Here is a 15,386-nt window from a genome sequence, read left to right on the forward strand (position 1 = left end):
ATGCAATTGTACCTCTTAGTTGTGTGATTCCATTTGCATCTGCAGATAAGATGTCTTGCATGTGCAGACACTGCAGACACATTATGACAGTGCCCCAGATAGTCTCAGGACAAATGCAAAGATGTGTATTGGCAGTAACAGACAGGCTAATAGCAGAGCCACAATCTGACCCTGCCTACCTCGACAGAATGCTTGTTCCTATTGCCCCAAATATGAAACACAGTGTTGTGATGCCTAGAGAAATATGAAGAAATATGTGCCAGACATCATTTTAATCTGCCATAAAGCCAGTATCAATCAGCATATTTCCAGGACCATCTCCAAATTCTACCAGTGTGAGAGTCCCAGGGAAGCCAAGTTCAGGGTTCACTTTCAATATGAGCTTAATTTCTACTGAAGGCATCAATTTGCAGAATAGGGATTTAAACTGTGAAGTACTCGTATCTGAATGTTTGGGAATAGATCAGTCTCTGGATACCAGAGCCTCTACTACTGAAAACAAAGCTGAAAATGCATTGCTGCTGAATGTTGTTGCTAGTTGATGTGATGATGTGAGAAATATCTGTGGTTTTAGCAATGCTGCATCCCACAGGAGGGTCTGTACAGGAGCCAAAGGCAGAACAGGCATGAGACAGAACCACTCATACAGACAAATAGGAAGTCCTTACGAAGGAGGACTGAAACACTCGCTAGCAGAAATCTCCATGCTGCTATTAACGTAGTCTATGGGTACAGGGCCTTTTGCATCCAAATGGCTGCAGACCAGGTACAGGTCACCTGAAATGTTTTTTCACAACTCCATCCATAGTTATATCAACAACATGATCATTACCTGATGTTTACCTCAACCTTACCAGTGTATTAGCTATCTATTTCATAGCGTTGACGAAGAAGCCAAAAGCAAAAAAGATTCTGGACTGACAAACCACATCTCCCAAGCAGAGGGGAAAAAGGTGTTAGAAGAGAAAATAAAATACTTAACAAAATTAATGTCAATTGTACCACCAAGAAGGGAAATATCTCTGCACGTGCCATACAATCAGTCGGCTTACAAATTCTGAAACTAAGATAACAAGTGAAGTACCAGGACAATTGCTGTGCTAAAATACTTGCAAAGGAATACACAAAGGACTAGGAATAAATCTCTTGCTCTGTATTACTATGAATTACTTGCACTTTTGTGGTGCCTTAGAGACCCATTAAGCCCCATTTTGCAAGGTGCTGCTCAAACAACCAAAGAAGCCTGCCTCTGCACAAAGACGAGTGTCTGCAGACCTCAGAAGTGGAGCATAAGAAAACAACAGGCTAGAGTTAGCTAAGAGTAAAAACGTGGGAGGTCTTATCATAACAATAACAAATATCTTGTTAATATTTTTGCTAGCATCACAACAGAGCTGTACAGTACTCTACAACTATCTTCAATATTTCACTGTTTTTCTTTGAACTATCATGCATTAGTTTGTCAGAATCAGGAGTGGTCTGAGGCTCTGAGTCAGCACAACACACAATTATGAATCTGACTTTAAACATGTGCTTACATCCTTATGACTTGTTTACATTAAAGAAAACTTAGATAGGAGGAGGGCAAAGGGCTTGGCCAATCTGTCATTCAACTTAAGTGCACAAAGTGCCAAATAGTTTGGCATAAATCACCTACTATCAGGATAACTCTTCAGATTCAGAGGATGAAGGGCACGTAAGTAGCTCATAGCACTCTATGCCACCACTGTTGTAGTCCATGTTTCCATGGTCCTTCCTTTCCTGTAGTTTATAATCCTTTTTCTGGTTTACATCTCTGACTGGCTTAGTCCCCACAGTGCCATGTTGGGCATAGCATTATACCTTTAGGGCTGTTGCAGGAGTGTATACCCATCTCCTGAAGCATGCTTACCTTTCGAAGATATTGGAAGGAGATCTCTCCTCCAGCAGGCCCAGCACACAGTGACCCCTTTATAGGTGGAAGATTTCATTTTTACTGCACATTTTTCAAGAACTTAAAGACCAACCTTAACGGGAAAGAAACAAATGCAGCCAAGAAGAGGGAACGTATTTTAGCAGCCTGATTCAAAGCAATAGACCACATCTGGAGTGCTCAGGCTAGTGGTGGCATGGGGCTAGTACCTGGAGAACAAGGTCAGTTGGAGATAACAATAGGAGATCATTCCCATGGACTACCTCTTTATAGCACAACATCATGAAATACAAAGAGTACGCAATGTTCAGTATCAGTCCGTCAGAGCGGGAGAGATAAAGAAATATTCAGTCACCACATATACATCAAGCATGCTTCAGCACAGGATTCACAAGTAAAGCCAACCCAGCTCATCAGTGCAACTATTAGGACACTATCATCAACTTCTGGTTCACTGAAGTTACAGCCTGGCATGCCCTATGGCCTGAGCATCACCCCATTTTTACCAGTAGGTTATCGTACTCTTTACTGCCCCAGGTTTCCAAATGGCACAAAGCAAACATTCACACATAGCACTATGAAGAAAACTCCAGTATAGTTTTTCACTGAAAAGAGAACAATATGTGTAATGCTTCCAAGCACAGCCACAATTTGCTCTATTTATTTATCACATCATTCTTCAAAGCAGGCCAGAAAATACTTTCAAGGGAGCCAAGCCTACTCTCTCAAAGATTTCCAGCACGTCCACTGTTGTCACGAGCCAGTCACAGACAACTTGCACAAACGAGTCTCGTGGGAGGGAAGAGGATACTGAGGCATACACAGGTGGCTATAACCACTAACAAATTTTCCTTAGCAAGGCCAAAAGGGAATCCAGGCTACCCCAGCAACAGTGTTCCCCCAAGCACAGCCTTTCTCTTCAATGGACAACACCAAGTGTTTACACAGGAGGCATGGAAATTTTTCTCCTCTAAGACCAAGATCTCACATAAGGAAACAACACAAGTGTTAGCAAGCAATACTCTAAAAGACATCCTTGTAAACACTCGGTGCCCAAAGACTACAATAGTCAGGGTTTGATAAGCAGATCTACTCAAAAGCCAAGTAGGAACTGAAACCCAGTTAAGCTCAAAGCAGTAGGGTTAGCACTGTAACTTCTGTAGATCTTAATAACATGGGGCTTCTTTCCACAGGTGTTTACCCAGTATTGTAGAAAGAAAGTCAGACTTATGAAAGGCACATAGCACAAAAGAAATTGTGGAGACAGCACTTAAAAAGCTTCAGTAAGATCACCCTAAAACTCAGGGGCGGTGCCACACCAAACCAAGGCACTCACGCATTTATTCCCCTCTTCAAAAAGTGCTCAGGTACAGCTCAAGATCAAGCACATCCTTCAGCCCTTCACCCCACTGCACTCCCCATCCTGGTGCAATGCTCCCCCCCGCAACAGACTGGGAGCCAAGAGAGGTGCTGGGAGTCTCCCAGCCCCCCATCAGGAGCAGCTGGGGATTTCCCTTCACTTCTAGGGGCATCCCCACTCAAAAATGCATTTAACACCCTCCACCAGAAAAGTGTTGCAACACTGCTACTACAAACACAAGGTACAACACAAGGGAGGTCTTACAGTGGGTCCAACCCAATCCCTAGAGTTGCGCAGGGCCACAGGCACTCTACGGAAGGTTATCCCTATCCTGACCAGGTGGTGATGGAGGTCATGGTTGGGGGTCCCAGGTGGGATGGGAGATACAGAGGTCCCATATGGAGAGAGGGACCTGTGCGGGTGTGGGCTGCAGGTGGGATGGGGGACTCTAGTGAGGGTCATGTGTGAGGTACGGACCCATGTGGGGGATTCTGTTTGGGTGGGGGCTGCAGGTGGTGTGACAGGCAGGGTGGAGGCCTCGGGTGGATGGGGGGTCCGGGTTGGGGATGGTGCCACGGGGGGGGGGGGGGGGGGGGGGGAACCTGGAGGCGGACGGGACCCGGGTTTGGGGGATCCCGGCATGATGGGGAACCAGGATCGGGGGATGCTCACCGGGGTCAGCACCGCGGACAGCGCCCGGCCCATCCCGGCCACCTGTGCGCGGCGCCGGCTGCGGCGGAGGAAGAGGAGGAGGAGGAGGAGGGAGGGGGAGGAGGAGAAGGGAGGGGGAGAGGAGGAAGGCGAGGAAACGGGGCCAGCCGGGGCCGAGCGGCGCCCGGGCGGGGAGGCGAGGGCGGCGGGGACAAGGACGCGCGCTCCCCACCTGGGCTGTGGCTGGATCTCAGGCGCCTTCCACAGAGACACTGCAGCATATGCGAGCCTTTCTCCAGGAGAAGCCCGAGAATCCTCATGGATTTCACTTTGTGGCGCCCTCCCGCTCCTCGGAAAAGGGACCGGCCCCGGAGCGGCCGGCTCTCAGCGGCGGGGCGCCGGCCCCCCTCGCCGCCAAACTTCCCGGCCCATCGCCGCGGCCCCGCCGCGCCCGGGGGAGGGTGGGGGACCCCGCCGGCACTTCTCGGGACTTCTGGCCTGGGGGAGGGCAGGCTTTGCCTGGAAGGGGGGCGGGCTGGCTGGAAGGACGTCAAGCCCTAGAAACACGGGCGGCCGGCTCCCAGCCCTGCCCCCTGCCGGCACAGCCCCCGCCGGGGCGGGGAGCCGCCGCCGCCGCCGCCGGGACCCCCCCCTCCCGTTGCCCCTGCTGCCGCCAGGCTCGGCCGCGCCGCTCCGCTGGCGGGGAGGCGGGCGGAGGTTCTCGCCGTTTCCCCCCGCCGCCGCGGAGAGCCCGGTCCCGCCGGCCCGCAGGGCTCCGCCGCGCTGAAGTTGTCCGAGTCCCGGCGGGGAGGGAGCGGAGGGAGGGCGGGAGGCGGCCCCGCGTCCCCGCCGGCCGCCCCCCGCAGGCGCCGGGGATGCTCTGCTCTGCGGGGCAAGGCAGGCTCGGGGCGCCGCGGATGCTCCCAGCGAGAGGCGGCACCACGTGCGGGGGGCACCGAATACGGCCCTCCCGGGGCTCCCTGCCTGGCAGAAACCACGGGACCTGCAACGTGGCTGGGAAGAAGACACGCCTCTTGTCTTAAATCACCCGTGGGAGCGTGTGTGCCTAGAAGCTAGAAGCAGGGGTGTTCCTATAAGCGCACGCTTTAAGCGAGCAAGGCTCCCTACTTAACACTTACAGACCCTAAGGCGACGGCTTCTTGCAAAGGTCGCTCCACTGAAACTGAAGGTTGATTCTTTCTTACCCGCTTTTATACTATCGCGGTTACAGTGTCGCAGACCCAAGTCCCGGCTCAGTTTTTGCGCCGCACAGAGAAAGGTGGGGCCCATATTTCACACGCGAGGAAGGTTGGGGCAAGATGGTCACCTTAGAGCCGTCTTCGATTCATGAAACTACGCAGTGCAAAACCCACAACACAAGGCTGGAAAGGACAGGAGCACAGAAAGGTCCTCAAAGGAAATAATATTAGTATATATAAAAACCACTCAAATGAACTTTCACCTGCGTAGACTCCGATACTGCACTAAAAAGCAGCTGCCTCTGGGACAAATCTGAACCTTGCACCGGCGTGAGTTTCTACCTGTATTACCTTGTGCTCAAGCAGGGTTACCTACCCATGCACCACCTTTCAAAGCCTTCTCTGCTTTTGTTTCTCCTGGCACCTGGCAAAAGTGGCCAGGCTTCTCTGACCAGTGCATGAGATGGAAGTTTTTTTAGAGACCGCAGTCTAGGATGTTAACAGGCTTTTGGCCAACACTCTAAAGGGATGCGAGAGAGGGGATACAGACTTTGCTGTTAACACTTGCTAGGATGTCTCTCAAGTCCATACAAAAAGAAGAGGCACAGTCAGCATGATACAGGGTGAATGCTTTGCTCACTAGGAATTCCATTAGGATGGAACAGTAAAAGCTATAAAATACATGGAGATCACAGTACCAAGGAACATAAACCAGGCATAACAAAAGAAATGCTATTCTAGTATGAGAACCTATTGAGGATTTGTGGCAAAACCAGTATTTGTGAGAGCACCTGGAATCTTTCATGCCCTCAGTAAACAGCCTACAGTTTCAGCTTTCCCCTAGAAGAGGGAAAAAAAAAGAAAAAAGAAAAACAGTTAAAATGCTAAATGTTTCATGAAATGGAAACTCTTATTTTCCAGTCAGCCCTACTTCATACACTGAAAACAGCACTTAGCTGGAAGCAAACCCACTAGCATACAGCTCAAGACTCTTAGAAGGATGCAAGGTTTTAACAACTAATCCCTGGGATCCATGCTAAACTCAGTTTTTGTTGTCTGCTGTGATTTGTGCTGAAAATCATCACTCTGTATGTCTTAATGCATAAGCTATTTTACACAGGACCCTGCACATGCACCAAGTCACAGCAAAACGCTCAAGGAAACTGCCCTTCTCCCTCCTCTCTACATGTCCCCACTTACCCAGGATCATTGTTCCAGCTACACTCCTTAGCAATACCTGCTCTACAGCAATCACAGAAGACTACCGTGCCATGTCAGGGCAGATATCAAACTGAGATTACAGCTGTTACCTCTCCCCTTGACCCATAGTTGTTTCCTTCAGTTCTCCACTATATCGGATCAACAAGCAAGCCTGTAGCCCCTCTGGAACAAGGCCAGAAGTAGTTTGCACAGTGAAGCCCTAAAACACAAATGGTGGTTCTTGGGTACTTTTGTAATAGCACAAAAAATAATAGTCCTCATTCTGCAAATGCATCAGCAGCATGTTAGAGATGAGAACAATTCTGGATCTGGCAGATCAAGGACAGTACAGTGAGATCTGAAGTCAAGGTGCCCTCCTTCCTTAGCAGCCAACATGGAGCTGTAAATGAGGGGGCTCTGATTTAGAGATGCCAGTACTGAAGTGCAGCACCAGGTACAAGGACAGAGGTGCACTTAGGTATTATACATATTAAGCTAGCATGGGAACGGCAGGCATTATCACTTGGATGTGCAAGGGCAAGTGTATTGGACACGATACAGATATTTGTAAGAAGAAAAAAAATGAGAATGCAACAGGCAGCTGAATTTTGAGACTTCTGTTCACTAAACGCAGCTGATCTTGGAAAATCTACTCAGAATAACCCACAAAACACTAATAAAATAATCCCCATTACTTTGGGGGGGTTTCCATCACCTTGCAGCAAGGCTGATGATCCAGGCTTAACTTGCCAGGACTTCTGCCTTTGTGGGGAAGGCTCCAAGGGGTCAGTTCCTGATTCACATCAGAGTAAAGGAGAGCAGAATCAAACCAGTGAAAAGAATGAACGAGTGTTACTTGACATTTCCAAAGAAGGGCCATGAGGACTACAACAAGCACATGTTCTTCTTTCAAACTGAGTAGGTTTAAGTTAAGTTTAAAGAGCAAAATGGAAGCATGAAAATGGCAAAGGATGATTCTTTAGGAACTGTGATGACTCAAGTGTTTACATGCCACAAAATACTCAGTAATATCATGTACCATATTAGGTAGTTCTTAACCCAGTAAACAAAGCTTATGGAACTTGGAAAGATAAATGGAGCTGACATAAATCAAGACACTGTTAGATGAGTTAACTCATTTTAATCCAAACCCAAGGTAAACCAAAATAAAATTTATTTCTCTGCAAAGAGACAGCATGTACCCAAACAATATTTCAATGAGACATAAGTGGCACATAAATCTTGCTATGGCTCCATTGATGGGCTTGTGCTACTAAATAATAATGCAAATAACATCTCAAAAGTTACTGTGAAAATGCTATAGATATTTTAATTTTTGCCCATCAGTAGAACATGGGTATTAGAAATGATAGTGTTCTTGACTGAAAGCAGAGATTGCATTTACTGGAACACAAAGAAAGCTGTGAAAGACTCATTGAGGTCAGAAGACAGTTACAGGGAACACAGTGTCATGTGTGTTTCTCCCTTATTAAATTAAAATGCCATTGGCCTTCTGAAGCACAGAACAGAAACGAGAATATGTTTGGGATTATGGAATTTAAATTAATACCTTCTACTAAAAAGAGGAATGCACTGTGCTCTGATCAGAGAAAAATAAGGTGATTTAGCAGACAAGGCTCTTTGCTAGGTATTAAAATAGCATAATGTGCATGAGTTCATCAGTTACAAAAGCCAAAAAAGAAGGAAAATCTACGAAAGCTCGAAGAAGACACTAGTCAGGAAAGGTAATTTCCTCGTATTCAGACAAAAGCAAGTAATAATCTTTCAAGATGCTGAGCCCATTCTGTTCCTATTTTCACCCTTATTGACTACCTGTAGTTCTTTGAACATTGTGACTGGTACACAGATAAACAGCCTGTGCAGGTGGTTTGTTTTTTGGGGTTGGTTTTGGGGTTGGGTTTTTTTTTTTTTGCAAGTCTTTGCCCTTGTATTTTCTGGCTAAATGCAGGTGGGTATGGTGAGAAATGGACCATTAACCTCGACAGCTTTGTCCAAGCTGGTGCTGATGCAGATCTCAGACCTTGTCCTTCTCTGTAAATTTACAAAACTCCTATGCGAGCACTTGGTGCTCATTTCTTGACACTCACTCCATGGATCCATTTGTGATCAGGGATGGTATATTCTTCAGGGATGGCAGATAACCACTTCAAAGCACCTTTATTTGCAGGAGGCATTTGAGCAAAATCTACCCTGGAATGGGCCAAAAAATACAGCCCTTTTCAGCACAAACAAGTACTTATCCCACTGTCATGACTGTGCTCTCTGAGTATTTCTGCTTACCCTCTGCCCCTTCTTTATGAAGCAGAGCACTGCTGACAAGGAAGGATGGCAGGGTCTGCTTCACAGACATCGTAACCATGTATAGCTTCTATCGCATCCAGCTCCACCAAAGCACTCACACCAGAGCCAGTGGGAGCTGCAGCACAAAGTTCAGGGGTTTGCTGAAGGTCAGACAATAAATTTGTGGCCAAGTAGGGAATCATCTGTCAGTCCTCATTCTGGTGATTTAGTGAGAGGATTAGCCTCTTCCTGATCAGTATAAAATTGCACTCGTTCTAAGGCAAAGATTCTGCTGGAAACTACCATGGAAAAAGTATACTGCACACCTTCTGATAGCAAATAGAAAATGAGACAAAAAAAAAAAACAAACCATAGTTTGATTTTATACATCAGACGAGAAAGACTAATTTCTTGGTTGCCTTTCTGTGGTCAAAAAGCAATGCTATCATATGAACAAGAAGGAACAGAAACCACTTATTCCAGCTCCTGGTGGAGAGACTGACTTGGTAAAATCTCAGCCTCCTCTCAGCTCACCAAAGCAGATTCAGGAGAAAAAGAAAAATGATCAAGGCTATGAGACATCTTAATAGGTTTATCCTCAGACACATAAAAAGCTCATAGTAATGAGTACTTAGTAGTTGCATTTCCAGACATTAGGAAGAAATCTAGTATTACGTGTAAAGAAGGCTTTCTCTATCAAATGTCTCCAATCTTAATTAGTGAGAAGCGGTTGTTCTGGATATTTTTCAGCACAGTGACCCTTCCTCAGGAGCTGGAACTTCTAGGACTTCTCCAAACGTATTTTGGTAGTAGTAGTACCAGCAGCTCGGAACAGATGCTCTGGAAAAAGGGGTAGCCGTACGTTGTTCCTTCCACCTGCTTCCAGTGCCCAGCAGCTTTGTGATTTCGTCATCCACAGGATGTCTTGCAACATGTTTAAGAACCCTTGATGGATTTCTCCACAACAAATTTTTATAATTGATTTTTGAAGCCAGCAATACCGTTGGTCTCCTCACTCTTTTGGCAAGAAGTTCTATGGGTTAATCGTGTGCCAGGAAAAAGCTTTTATTAGTTTAAAACTGCTTCTCAGTAGTTCCATTTAATGCTCACCTTAGCGGATATACTGTGAAATGGTAATTTTATGTTCTCCATGACAGTCATGGTTTTATACACCTCTGTCGTATTTCCCTCCTCAATTGTTTCATTTCTGAAGACACCTGAAAATGCCTAATGTGTTCCATGGCTCCCCGGGCAGCAGCTATTCTGCACGCTCCACCGACCTTGTGTCTGTTTCCTGTGCCTTTCTAGTTCTATCACATCTTTTTTGAGACAGGATAACTAGAGCTGCACACAGTACTCAAGGTGCGAGTGCACCAGGGACTTCTAGCACGGCAGGATGATAGCTCCTATTTGCTCTCTGTACCTTTCCCAATAATTTCTGCTTGCATCTGCTGAGCCAGCACTTTCAGAGAGATCCACACTGTCTCTGAGGTCTTCTTCCAGAGAGAAAATGGCCCCAGAAGCAGCCCTTACCATGAGTGACCATATATACATATTCTTTTGGTTTTTATCTATGGGTGCATTACCCTGAACTCCTCCAGTTTATACTGCTGTTAGCTCACCAGACACTCTGTATCAGGAGATCCTTCTGCAACTCTTTCCTGTCCACTTCTGTTTTTCTTACTTCAAAGGATTTTGTTTGTCTCCTCTCCATTCCTTTGCTCTTGCAGATCATTTAGGAGCATGCTGGACTGCACCATCCTGTCCCTCTCCACTAGCAATTTCCCCAGTGATGAGGCCTTATCTTTTTTCTTTAAAGGAAACACCCAGTTAGGGAAGCATTTTAGAAATCCAAGTGCATGACTTCTTCTGCATCACCTTTACCCAGATGCTCAGGGAATGCCAAGAGATTTGGGGGGCATGCTCCCCCCGCAAGAGCCGTGCAGCCCCTTCCCCAGATGACCAAACCTGACTGCCAGGCCCCCTGGGGCTGTGATTTTTTGCAGATTCCTGAATTTCAGGGCAGACCCCCAGATGTTGCCACATTTGTCCTTTGCACCTGAGAGTGGCAGAAGCACATTCTAGACGCTCCTCCTTGGCGGGTACAATTCCCCTGCCAGCTCTGCTTGCTCTTTCACATCTGACCAGTCTCTGCAGCCCCTCACAAGGGAAAACATGCAGGAAGGCAGAAGATCTCCCCGTCTGCTGATCCCTCCAGGGTCAGGGGTCATGAGAGAGGAAAGCAGATTAAAAGAGCTGTAATGCAGCCAGCACGGGGAAGATCTGACCCACAGGGCCCCAGTAATTGAGGTTATTAATCCACAGTAGGCAATGATGGCTTTGCCTGAGGCATGACCCAGGTTTAGAGGGAAACAGCTTGCAGTTGTGCCAGGCTTTTGAGATAGGCAGGCAAGCAAGCTTGCTGGCCAGCAGAGCTGCCGGGCTCTGCCCACCGGACGGCCCCTTGGCTCCTCTGCTTGCAGCAGGCAGCCACCGAGGCAAAGCCAGCACCGAACAGGTGCATTTTCCAAATTCAACCAGGGGTTGCTCTTGGCTTTCCCCTCCGATTCGCTGCGTGAAACATGAACAACTGGCAGGCCACCTCCCTCATCTAAGCCTGCAACTAATCCATCCATCTCACAGGGAAAAGTTGGGAGGCTTAATAAAGGAGATTTTCTGAGGGCAAGTACAATAGGACCAGCTCTGCGAGAAGCCAACTCCCCTTCCCCTCCAGCAAACTCACTCCTAATGTTCAGGAGTGCATCTGAGGTCAGAAGCAGCATCTGTGGAAGTATGAACCTGCCCATCTGCCTACTCCCAGTGACGCTTACAGATCCTTTTACTGTCATCCAGATCTGAAGCGTATTTATTCTGGCATACTAACACAACACGTGTGGCACAGTCTCATCAAGACAAGCAAGTACTTGCCTACCTAACCTCCTGCCTTGGGAATGACGGTACAAGAAATGCTTTCTGCTCCAATTCACAGCTGCTCCGATCACAGTAAAGCCACTACTGGGGCACCACGGTTCAGACCCTCAACTCATTAAGTGGCCACCGTGGCTGAAGAGCAGGTGAAGACATGTTTGAGACACAGATTGCACTGGCAAGACTGCTGTTCTGGAACATGTAACTCCCAGGTCCTCCAGTGTAGCATCGCTAAGGCAGCAGGGTCTTTACCAGAGCCACACACAGGTTTGTCCCTGCTGGTTCTGAAGGCAAAAAAAATGACAAAAGCTAGGCATTAAATAATAATATTACAGAGTAGTTACAGTGTGTCTATATATGTAAAGGAAAATTCATGTTTCAAGAGAATTGAAGACTGGATTTACAAGACTTTTGTAAGAGCCAACCTTGAAATCCTGGCTTGTTAGGACAGGACTTCCTACTGGGTACATTTTTTCCAGGTGAACTTAGTTAAGAGGACTTTTTGTCTGGGAAAATTCCTTTTCTGAGACTGTCTCACACAGTGTAGTTCTCTCCAGAATGCAAGAAAGAAAAAGGTATTCAGATTTTCTTTCTCAGAGAACACTGTTGCTTTTGGGCAGATGCTCCAAAGAAGTAAAAAAATCAATACACTCATTATTTTTCCCTAAAATGACATTTTTTAAAGTATTTCAACTTTGCTGAAATACTTTGACAATATAATGAATATAAAGTTGCAAGGAAAGGTTTTGACCTTATCAAAATCAAATATTTCCATAAGTTTCTCAAAAAAATTTGACAATTGAGGAATACCAGGAGTGTTTGGCTGACACTGGTGTGAACAGAGAAGAACTTAACGCCCACCCCATTAGGCCACAACTTCCACACTGCTGCTGCAGCCCCAGCCCCATGCACACATGTACCACAGACTGGCTTCACAGGACAGAGGAGGTTTTTCACTGTTCATAGTTACAGTACAAATGGTGAAGACAGTTGATATTACCAGGCTCAGAACACTGCCAGCTACAAGGCAGACCTACTTCCTCCATACTCTTCTATGACATTAAAAACGAACCTAAGTAACGTTTCTGGAGTTCTTTCTTGCATTTGTCTCATGGTTTAGGGTCTTTTAAGATTTCTGTTGTTAGCTTTTCTCTGCAGCCATTAGAACCAGAAAATATCTAAATATACCAAGTTGTCATTCTCACATAATGGCTTGAGGATTTAAGAAAGGCCCCAAATCTTCTAAGAGTTCGCAACATCAGTTTGCAATAATCACACCAGTGACAGGTAACGTGGCTGGCTCCCAGAGACAGGAATCATTGCTGACTTGTGACATACTCGGTAATGGCCTTACTCTGCTTCTGCTGAAAACAGAGCAGTGCCAGCCCAGATTGCAGTTTAGACTGATTATCAGCCCCTGGAAAGTTCTGCTCCCCTATCAGAAGGCAAAAATCCTTCTTTCCTCAGCAGCTGAAGATAATTCACTTATGCTGGAAGAAAAATTCCAGCAAGTCCCATTCCAAAACATGCATAATCTGGCAAAATTGGGGAGGAATGAAAAGTGTTCACATGAAAGATGAAGCACCATTCTACGAAAATCCCTACGGAGCACAGCAAGAAAGAGGAAATCACAAAAGATGAATGAGCAATGGGTGAAATTTCAAGAGTGAAACAAAATATGGGAGGCAAATACTTCTGTGTGCGAGCAGATAAATCAGCAAGACATTACTTTATCAGCAGGGAAACATGCACAAGGTATTACCAAAGGCCCTGAAGGTCAATCACTGCAGTGGTTGTCTACTTCCCGCAAGCAAAGTTCAAAACCTGGACCACACACAAGGCACGTGTGATGGACCTGGCACAGCACAAAATGCAGCTCAGCACAAGCTAAAGCTGTAACTGCAGCAGCAGAACGGACCAAGGAAGGGTTAGAGGAGAGAGAGGTGGCTGCAGAGGTTTTACCAATAATGTTAGAGAGCTGGGGGCAGATTCAGACCTGCTATAAACTAATACTGCTCCATGAGGTCTGAATTTAGCCCATACATTTCAGGCACTGATTTTTTTTTTTTATTTTTTTTTTTACAGACACTTTAAGGATTCAAAGCTGGAATAATAAAGCTGAGCCGCTACCCCATCAGCATGTGCTAAGCTATTTATGAGTCACTAAACCACACCTTTTCTAATTCTCACCTTAGCTTGTGAATGGCATGTGGCCAACGCACCTTCTCCAGCTACTGGAGAAAAGTCACCACAGCACGTTATCTGCTGAGGCTATTGGCAGAGCCGCTGCATCTACTCTGCTGCAGGACATGTTTGACCTCCAGCTAGTCCTGCGTTAGCCTTCTGCCTGTTTACATCGGGACAGTCACAGACATTGTCCAAACAAGTGCCACACAATGGCAGCGAAAAATTTTAGGAAATCTGTCCAGTGCTTTGCAACCCTCAGACGAGAAAGCCCCAATCAAAAAACGCAAGTGCAGGCTTGAGCCCTCCCGAGTCCTCTGTGCTGCCTGGCCCCACGTACCATTTCTGTCCCTGCACAAGTGGTCCTACCAGGTATACTGGGCTCATGAGCAAGTGGAAACACAGCCATCACTTTCCATTCCCAAAGAGCTGTGTCCTACAATTCAGCAGTAAAACAGCAGTTATGATGGGGAAAAATGTCTAATTAAAGCAAAACTGTTCTGAGCAAGTTCTTGCATGTCACATATCCATCCCCAGACCACTGCCACAATTATTTCCTTCCAGCTGGCATTTGCTTAAACCCCCAACACAGAAGCAATCTCAACTACGCGGTACTGGGCTTCACATAAACCCTCCTTAGATATTACATCCCTCCCCGGGAACAGTGAAAGGATCAACGAGGCCTCCCTTTGCTCTACCTAATTATTTGGAAGGCCAACCCCACATTCCAATCCCAACACTCAGAGGCTTGAGTCACCCTCCACCACTTTGGTTCCTTCACTGTTATCCCAATCCCATAGGGGATTCTTCATCTCCCACTCCCCTTCTCACCCAGGTGCGGTGTAGCAGGAGGACTCAGACCTAGGGAATGCCAGCTCGATGTTCTCCTGCTATAGAGCAATCACTGCCTATCTCCAGAAGGTCCTCATGGGTCTGGATTGGGGCTGCCATGCCAGGGAGAGGGAAGCAATGGCTGCCTTGTGAGGAAAAAGAGACCCATAACAGGTGACCTCCTGCCCGAACCGCAGCTCCTGCTGCTTCCCTCTGTCACAGTCTCAGCTTGTCCTTGCTTAAGTCTCGCGGGAGCAGCTTGTTGTAAAACACAATTTTAGCTATTTGCTTTTCATGATGGCAGAGCCACAAGCTCCCGAGGGCGGTGCCAGGCACACTGTGAGGCAGCACACGACATTTGAGGGTGCGAGGAATGGAAAGGCAGGTTCCCAGGGGGCCATCTTTCCTTTTCCCCTGCTGAGTTACAGCAAGTGTCACAGCCACATCATCTATTTTTCATTCCCTTGTGCTCAGTGTCAAGCTATAATGAAACCATAAGGAATCCAGCATCACTCAGCAGTGTACAAAAGCACTCTGGTCCAGCTCTGCAGAGCTGGAGTGCATAGTGTGAAGTATTGCAGGAAGGAGAAGAGTCTGATATCAAGAACTTGGCTCCCCATTTTTATTTGCTACACTCCCTGAACTGCAGCAATGGCAAGCGAGAGCGAGGCATGGCAGAGAAAAGCCTTGCCCCTCACCCTGCTCCCTCAGTCACCCTCCTGGTTACAGTGACAGCTGTCAGGCAAGACCACAAATGTCCAAGATGGTTAATGCCAACAGCAAACTACATGAAGGAAAGCAGGCAAAATCAGAAGGGTCA

The 15,386-nt window shown here is 46.9% G+C and overlaps 1 protein-coding gene across 2 annotated transcripts in view; it reads right to left on the minus strand.

Moving 5' to 3' along the window:
* FGF12 (fibroblast growth factor 12) overlaps positions 1-15,386 on the minus strand; it is a 237,058-nt gene that overhangs the window by 144,141 nt on the left and 77,531 nt on the right. The window contains exon 1 of one of the 2 annotated variants that reach the window (XM_030028510.2): positions 4,156-4,459. The exons of the other annotated variant lie outside the window; for it this stretch is intronic. Within the exon in view, the coding sequence (XP_029884370.1) occupies positions 4,156-4,243 (88 nt within the window). The 5' untranslated portion in view covers positions 4,244-4,459. Of the gene's footprint in view, positions 1-4,155; positions 4,460-15,386 lie in introns of those variants that run through there. 2 annotated transcript variants of the gene reach the window in all.

This window comes from Aquila chrysaetos, chromosome 10, assembly GCF_900496995.4.
Source record: "Aquila chrysaetos chrysaetos chromosome 10, bAquChr1.4, whole genome shotgun sequence".
Taxonomy (NCBI): domain Eukaryota; kingdom Metazoa; phylum Chordata; class Aves; order Accipitriformes; family Accipitridae; genus Aquila; species Aquila chrysaetos.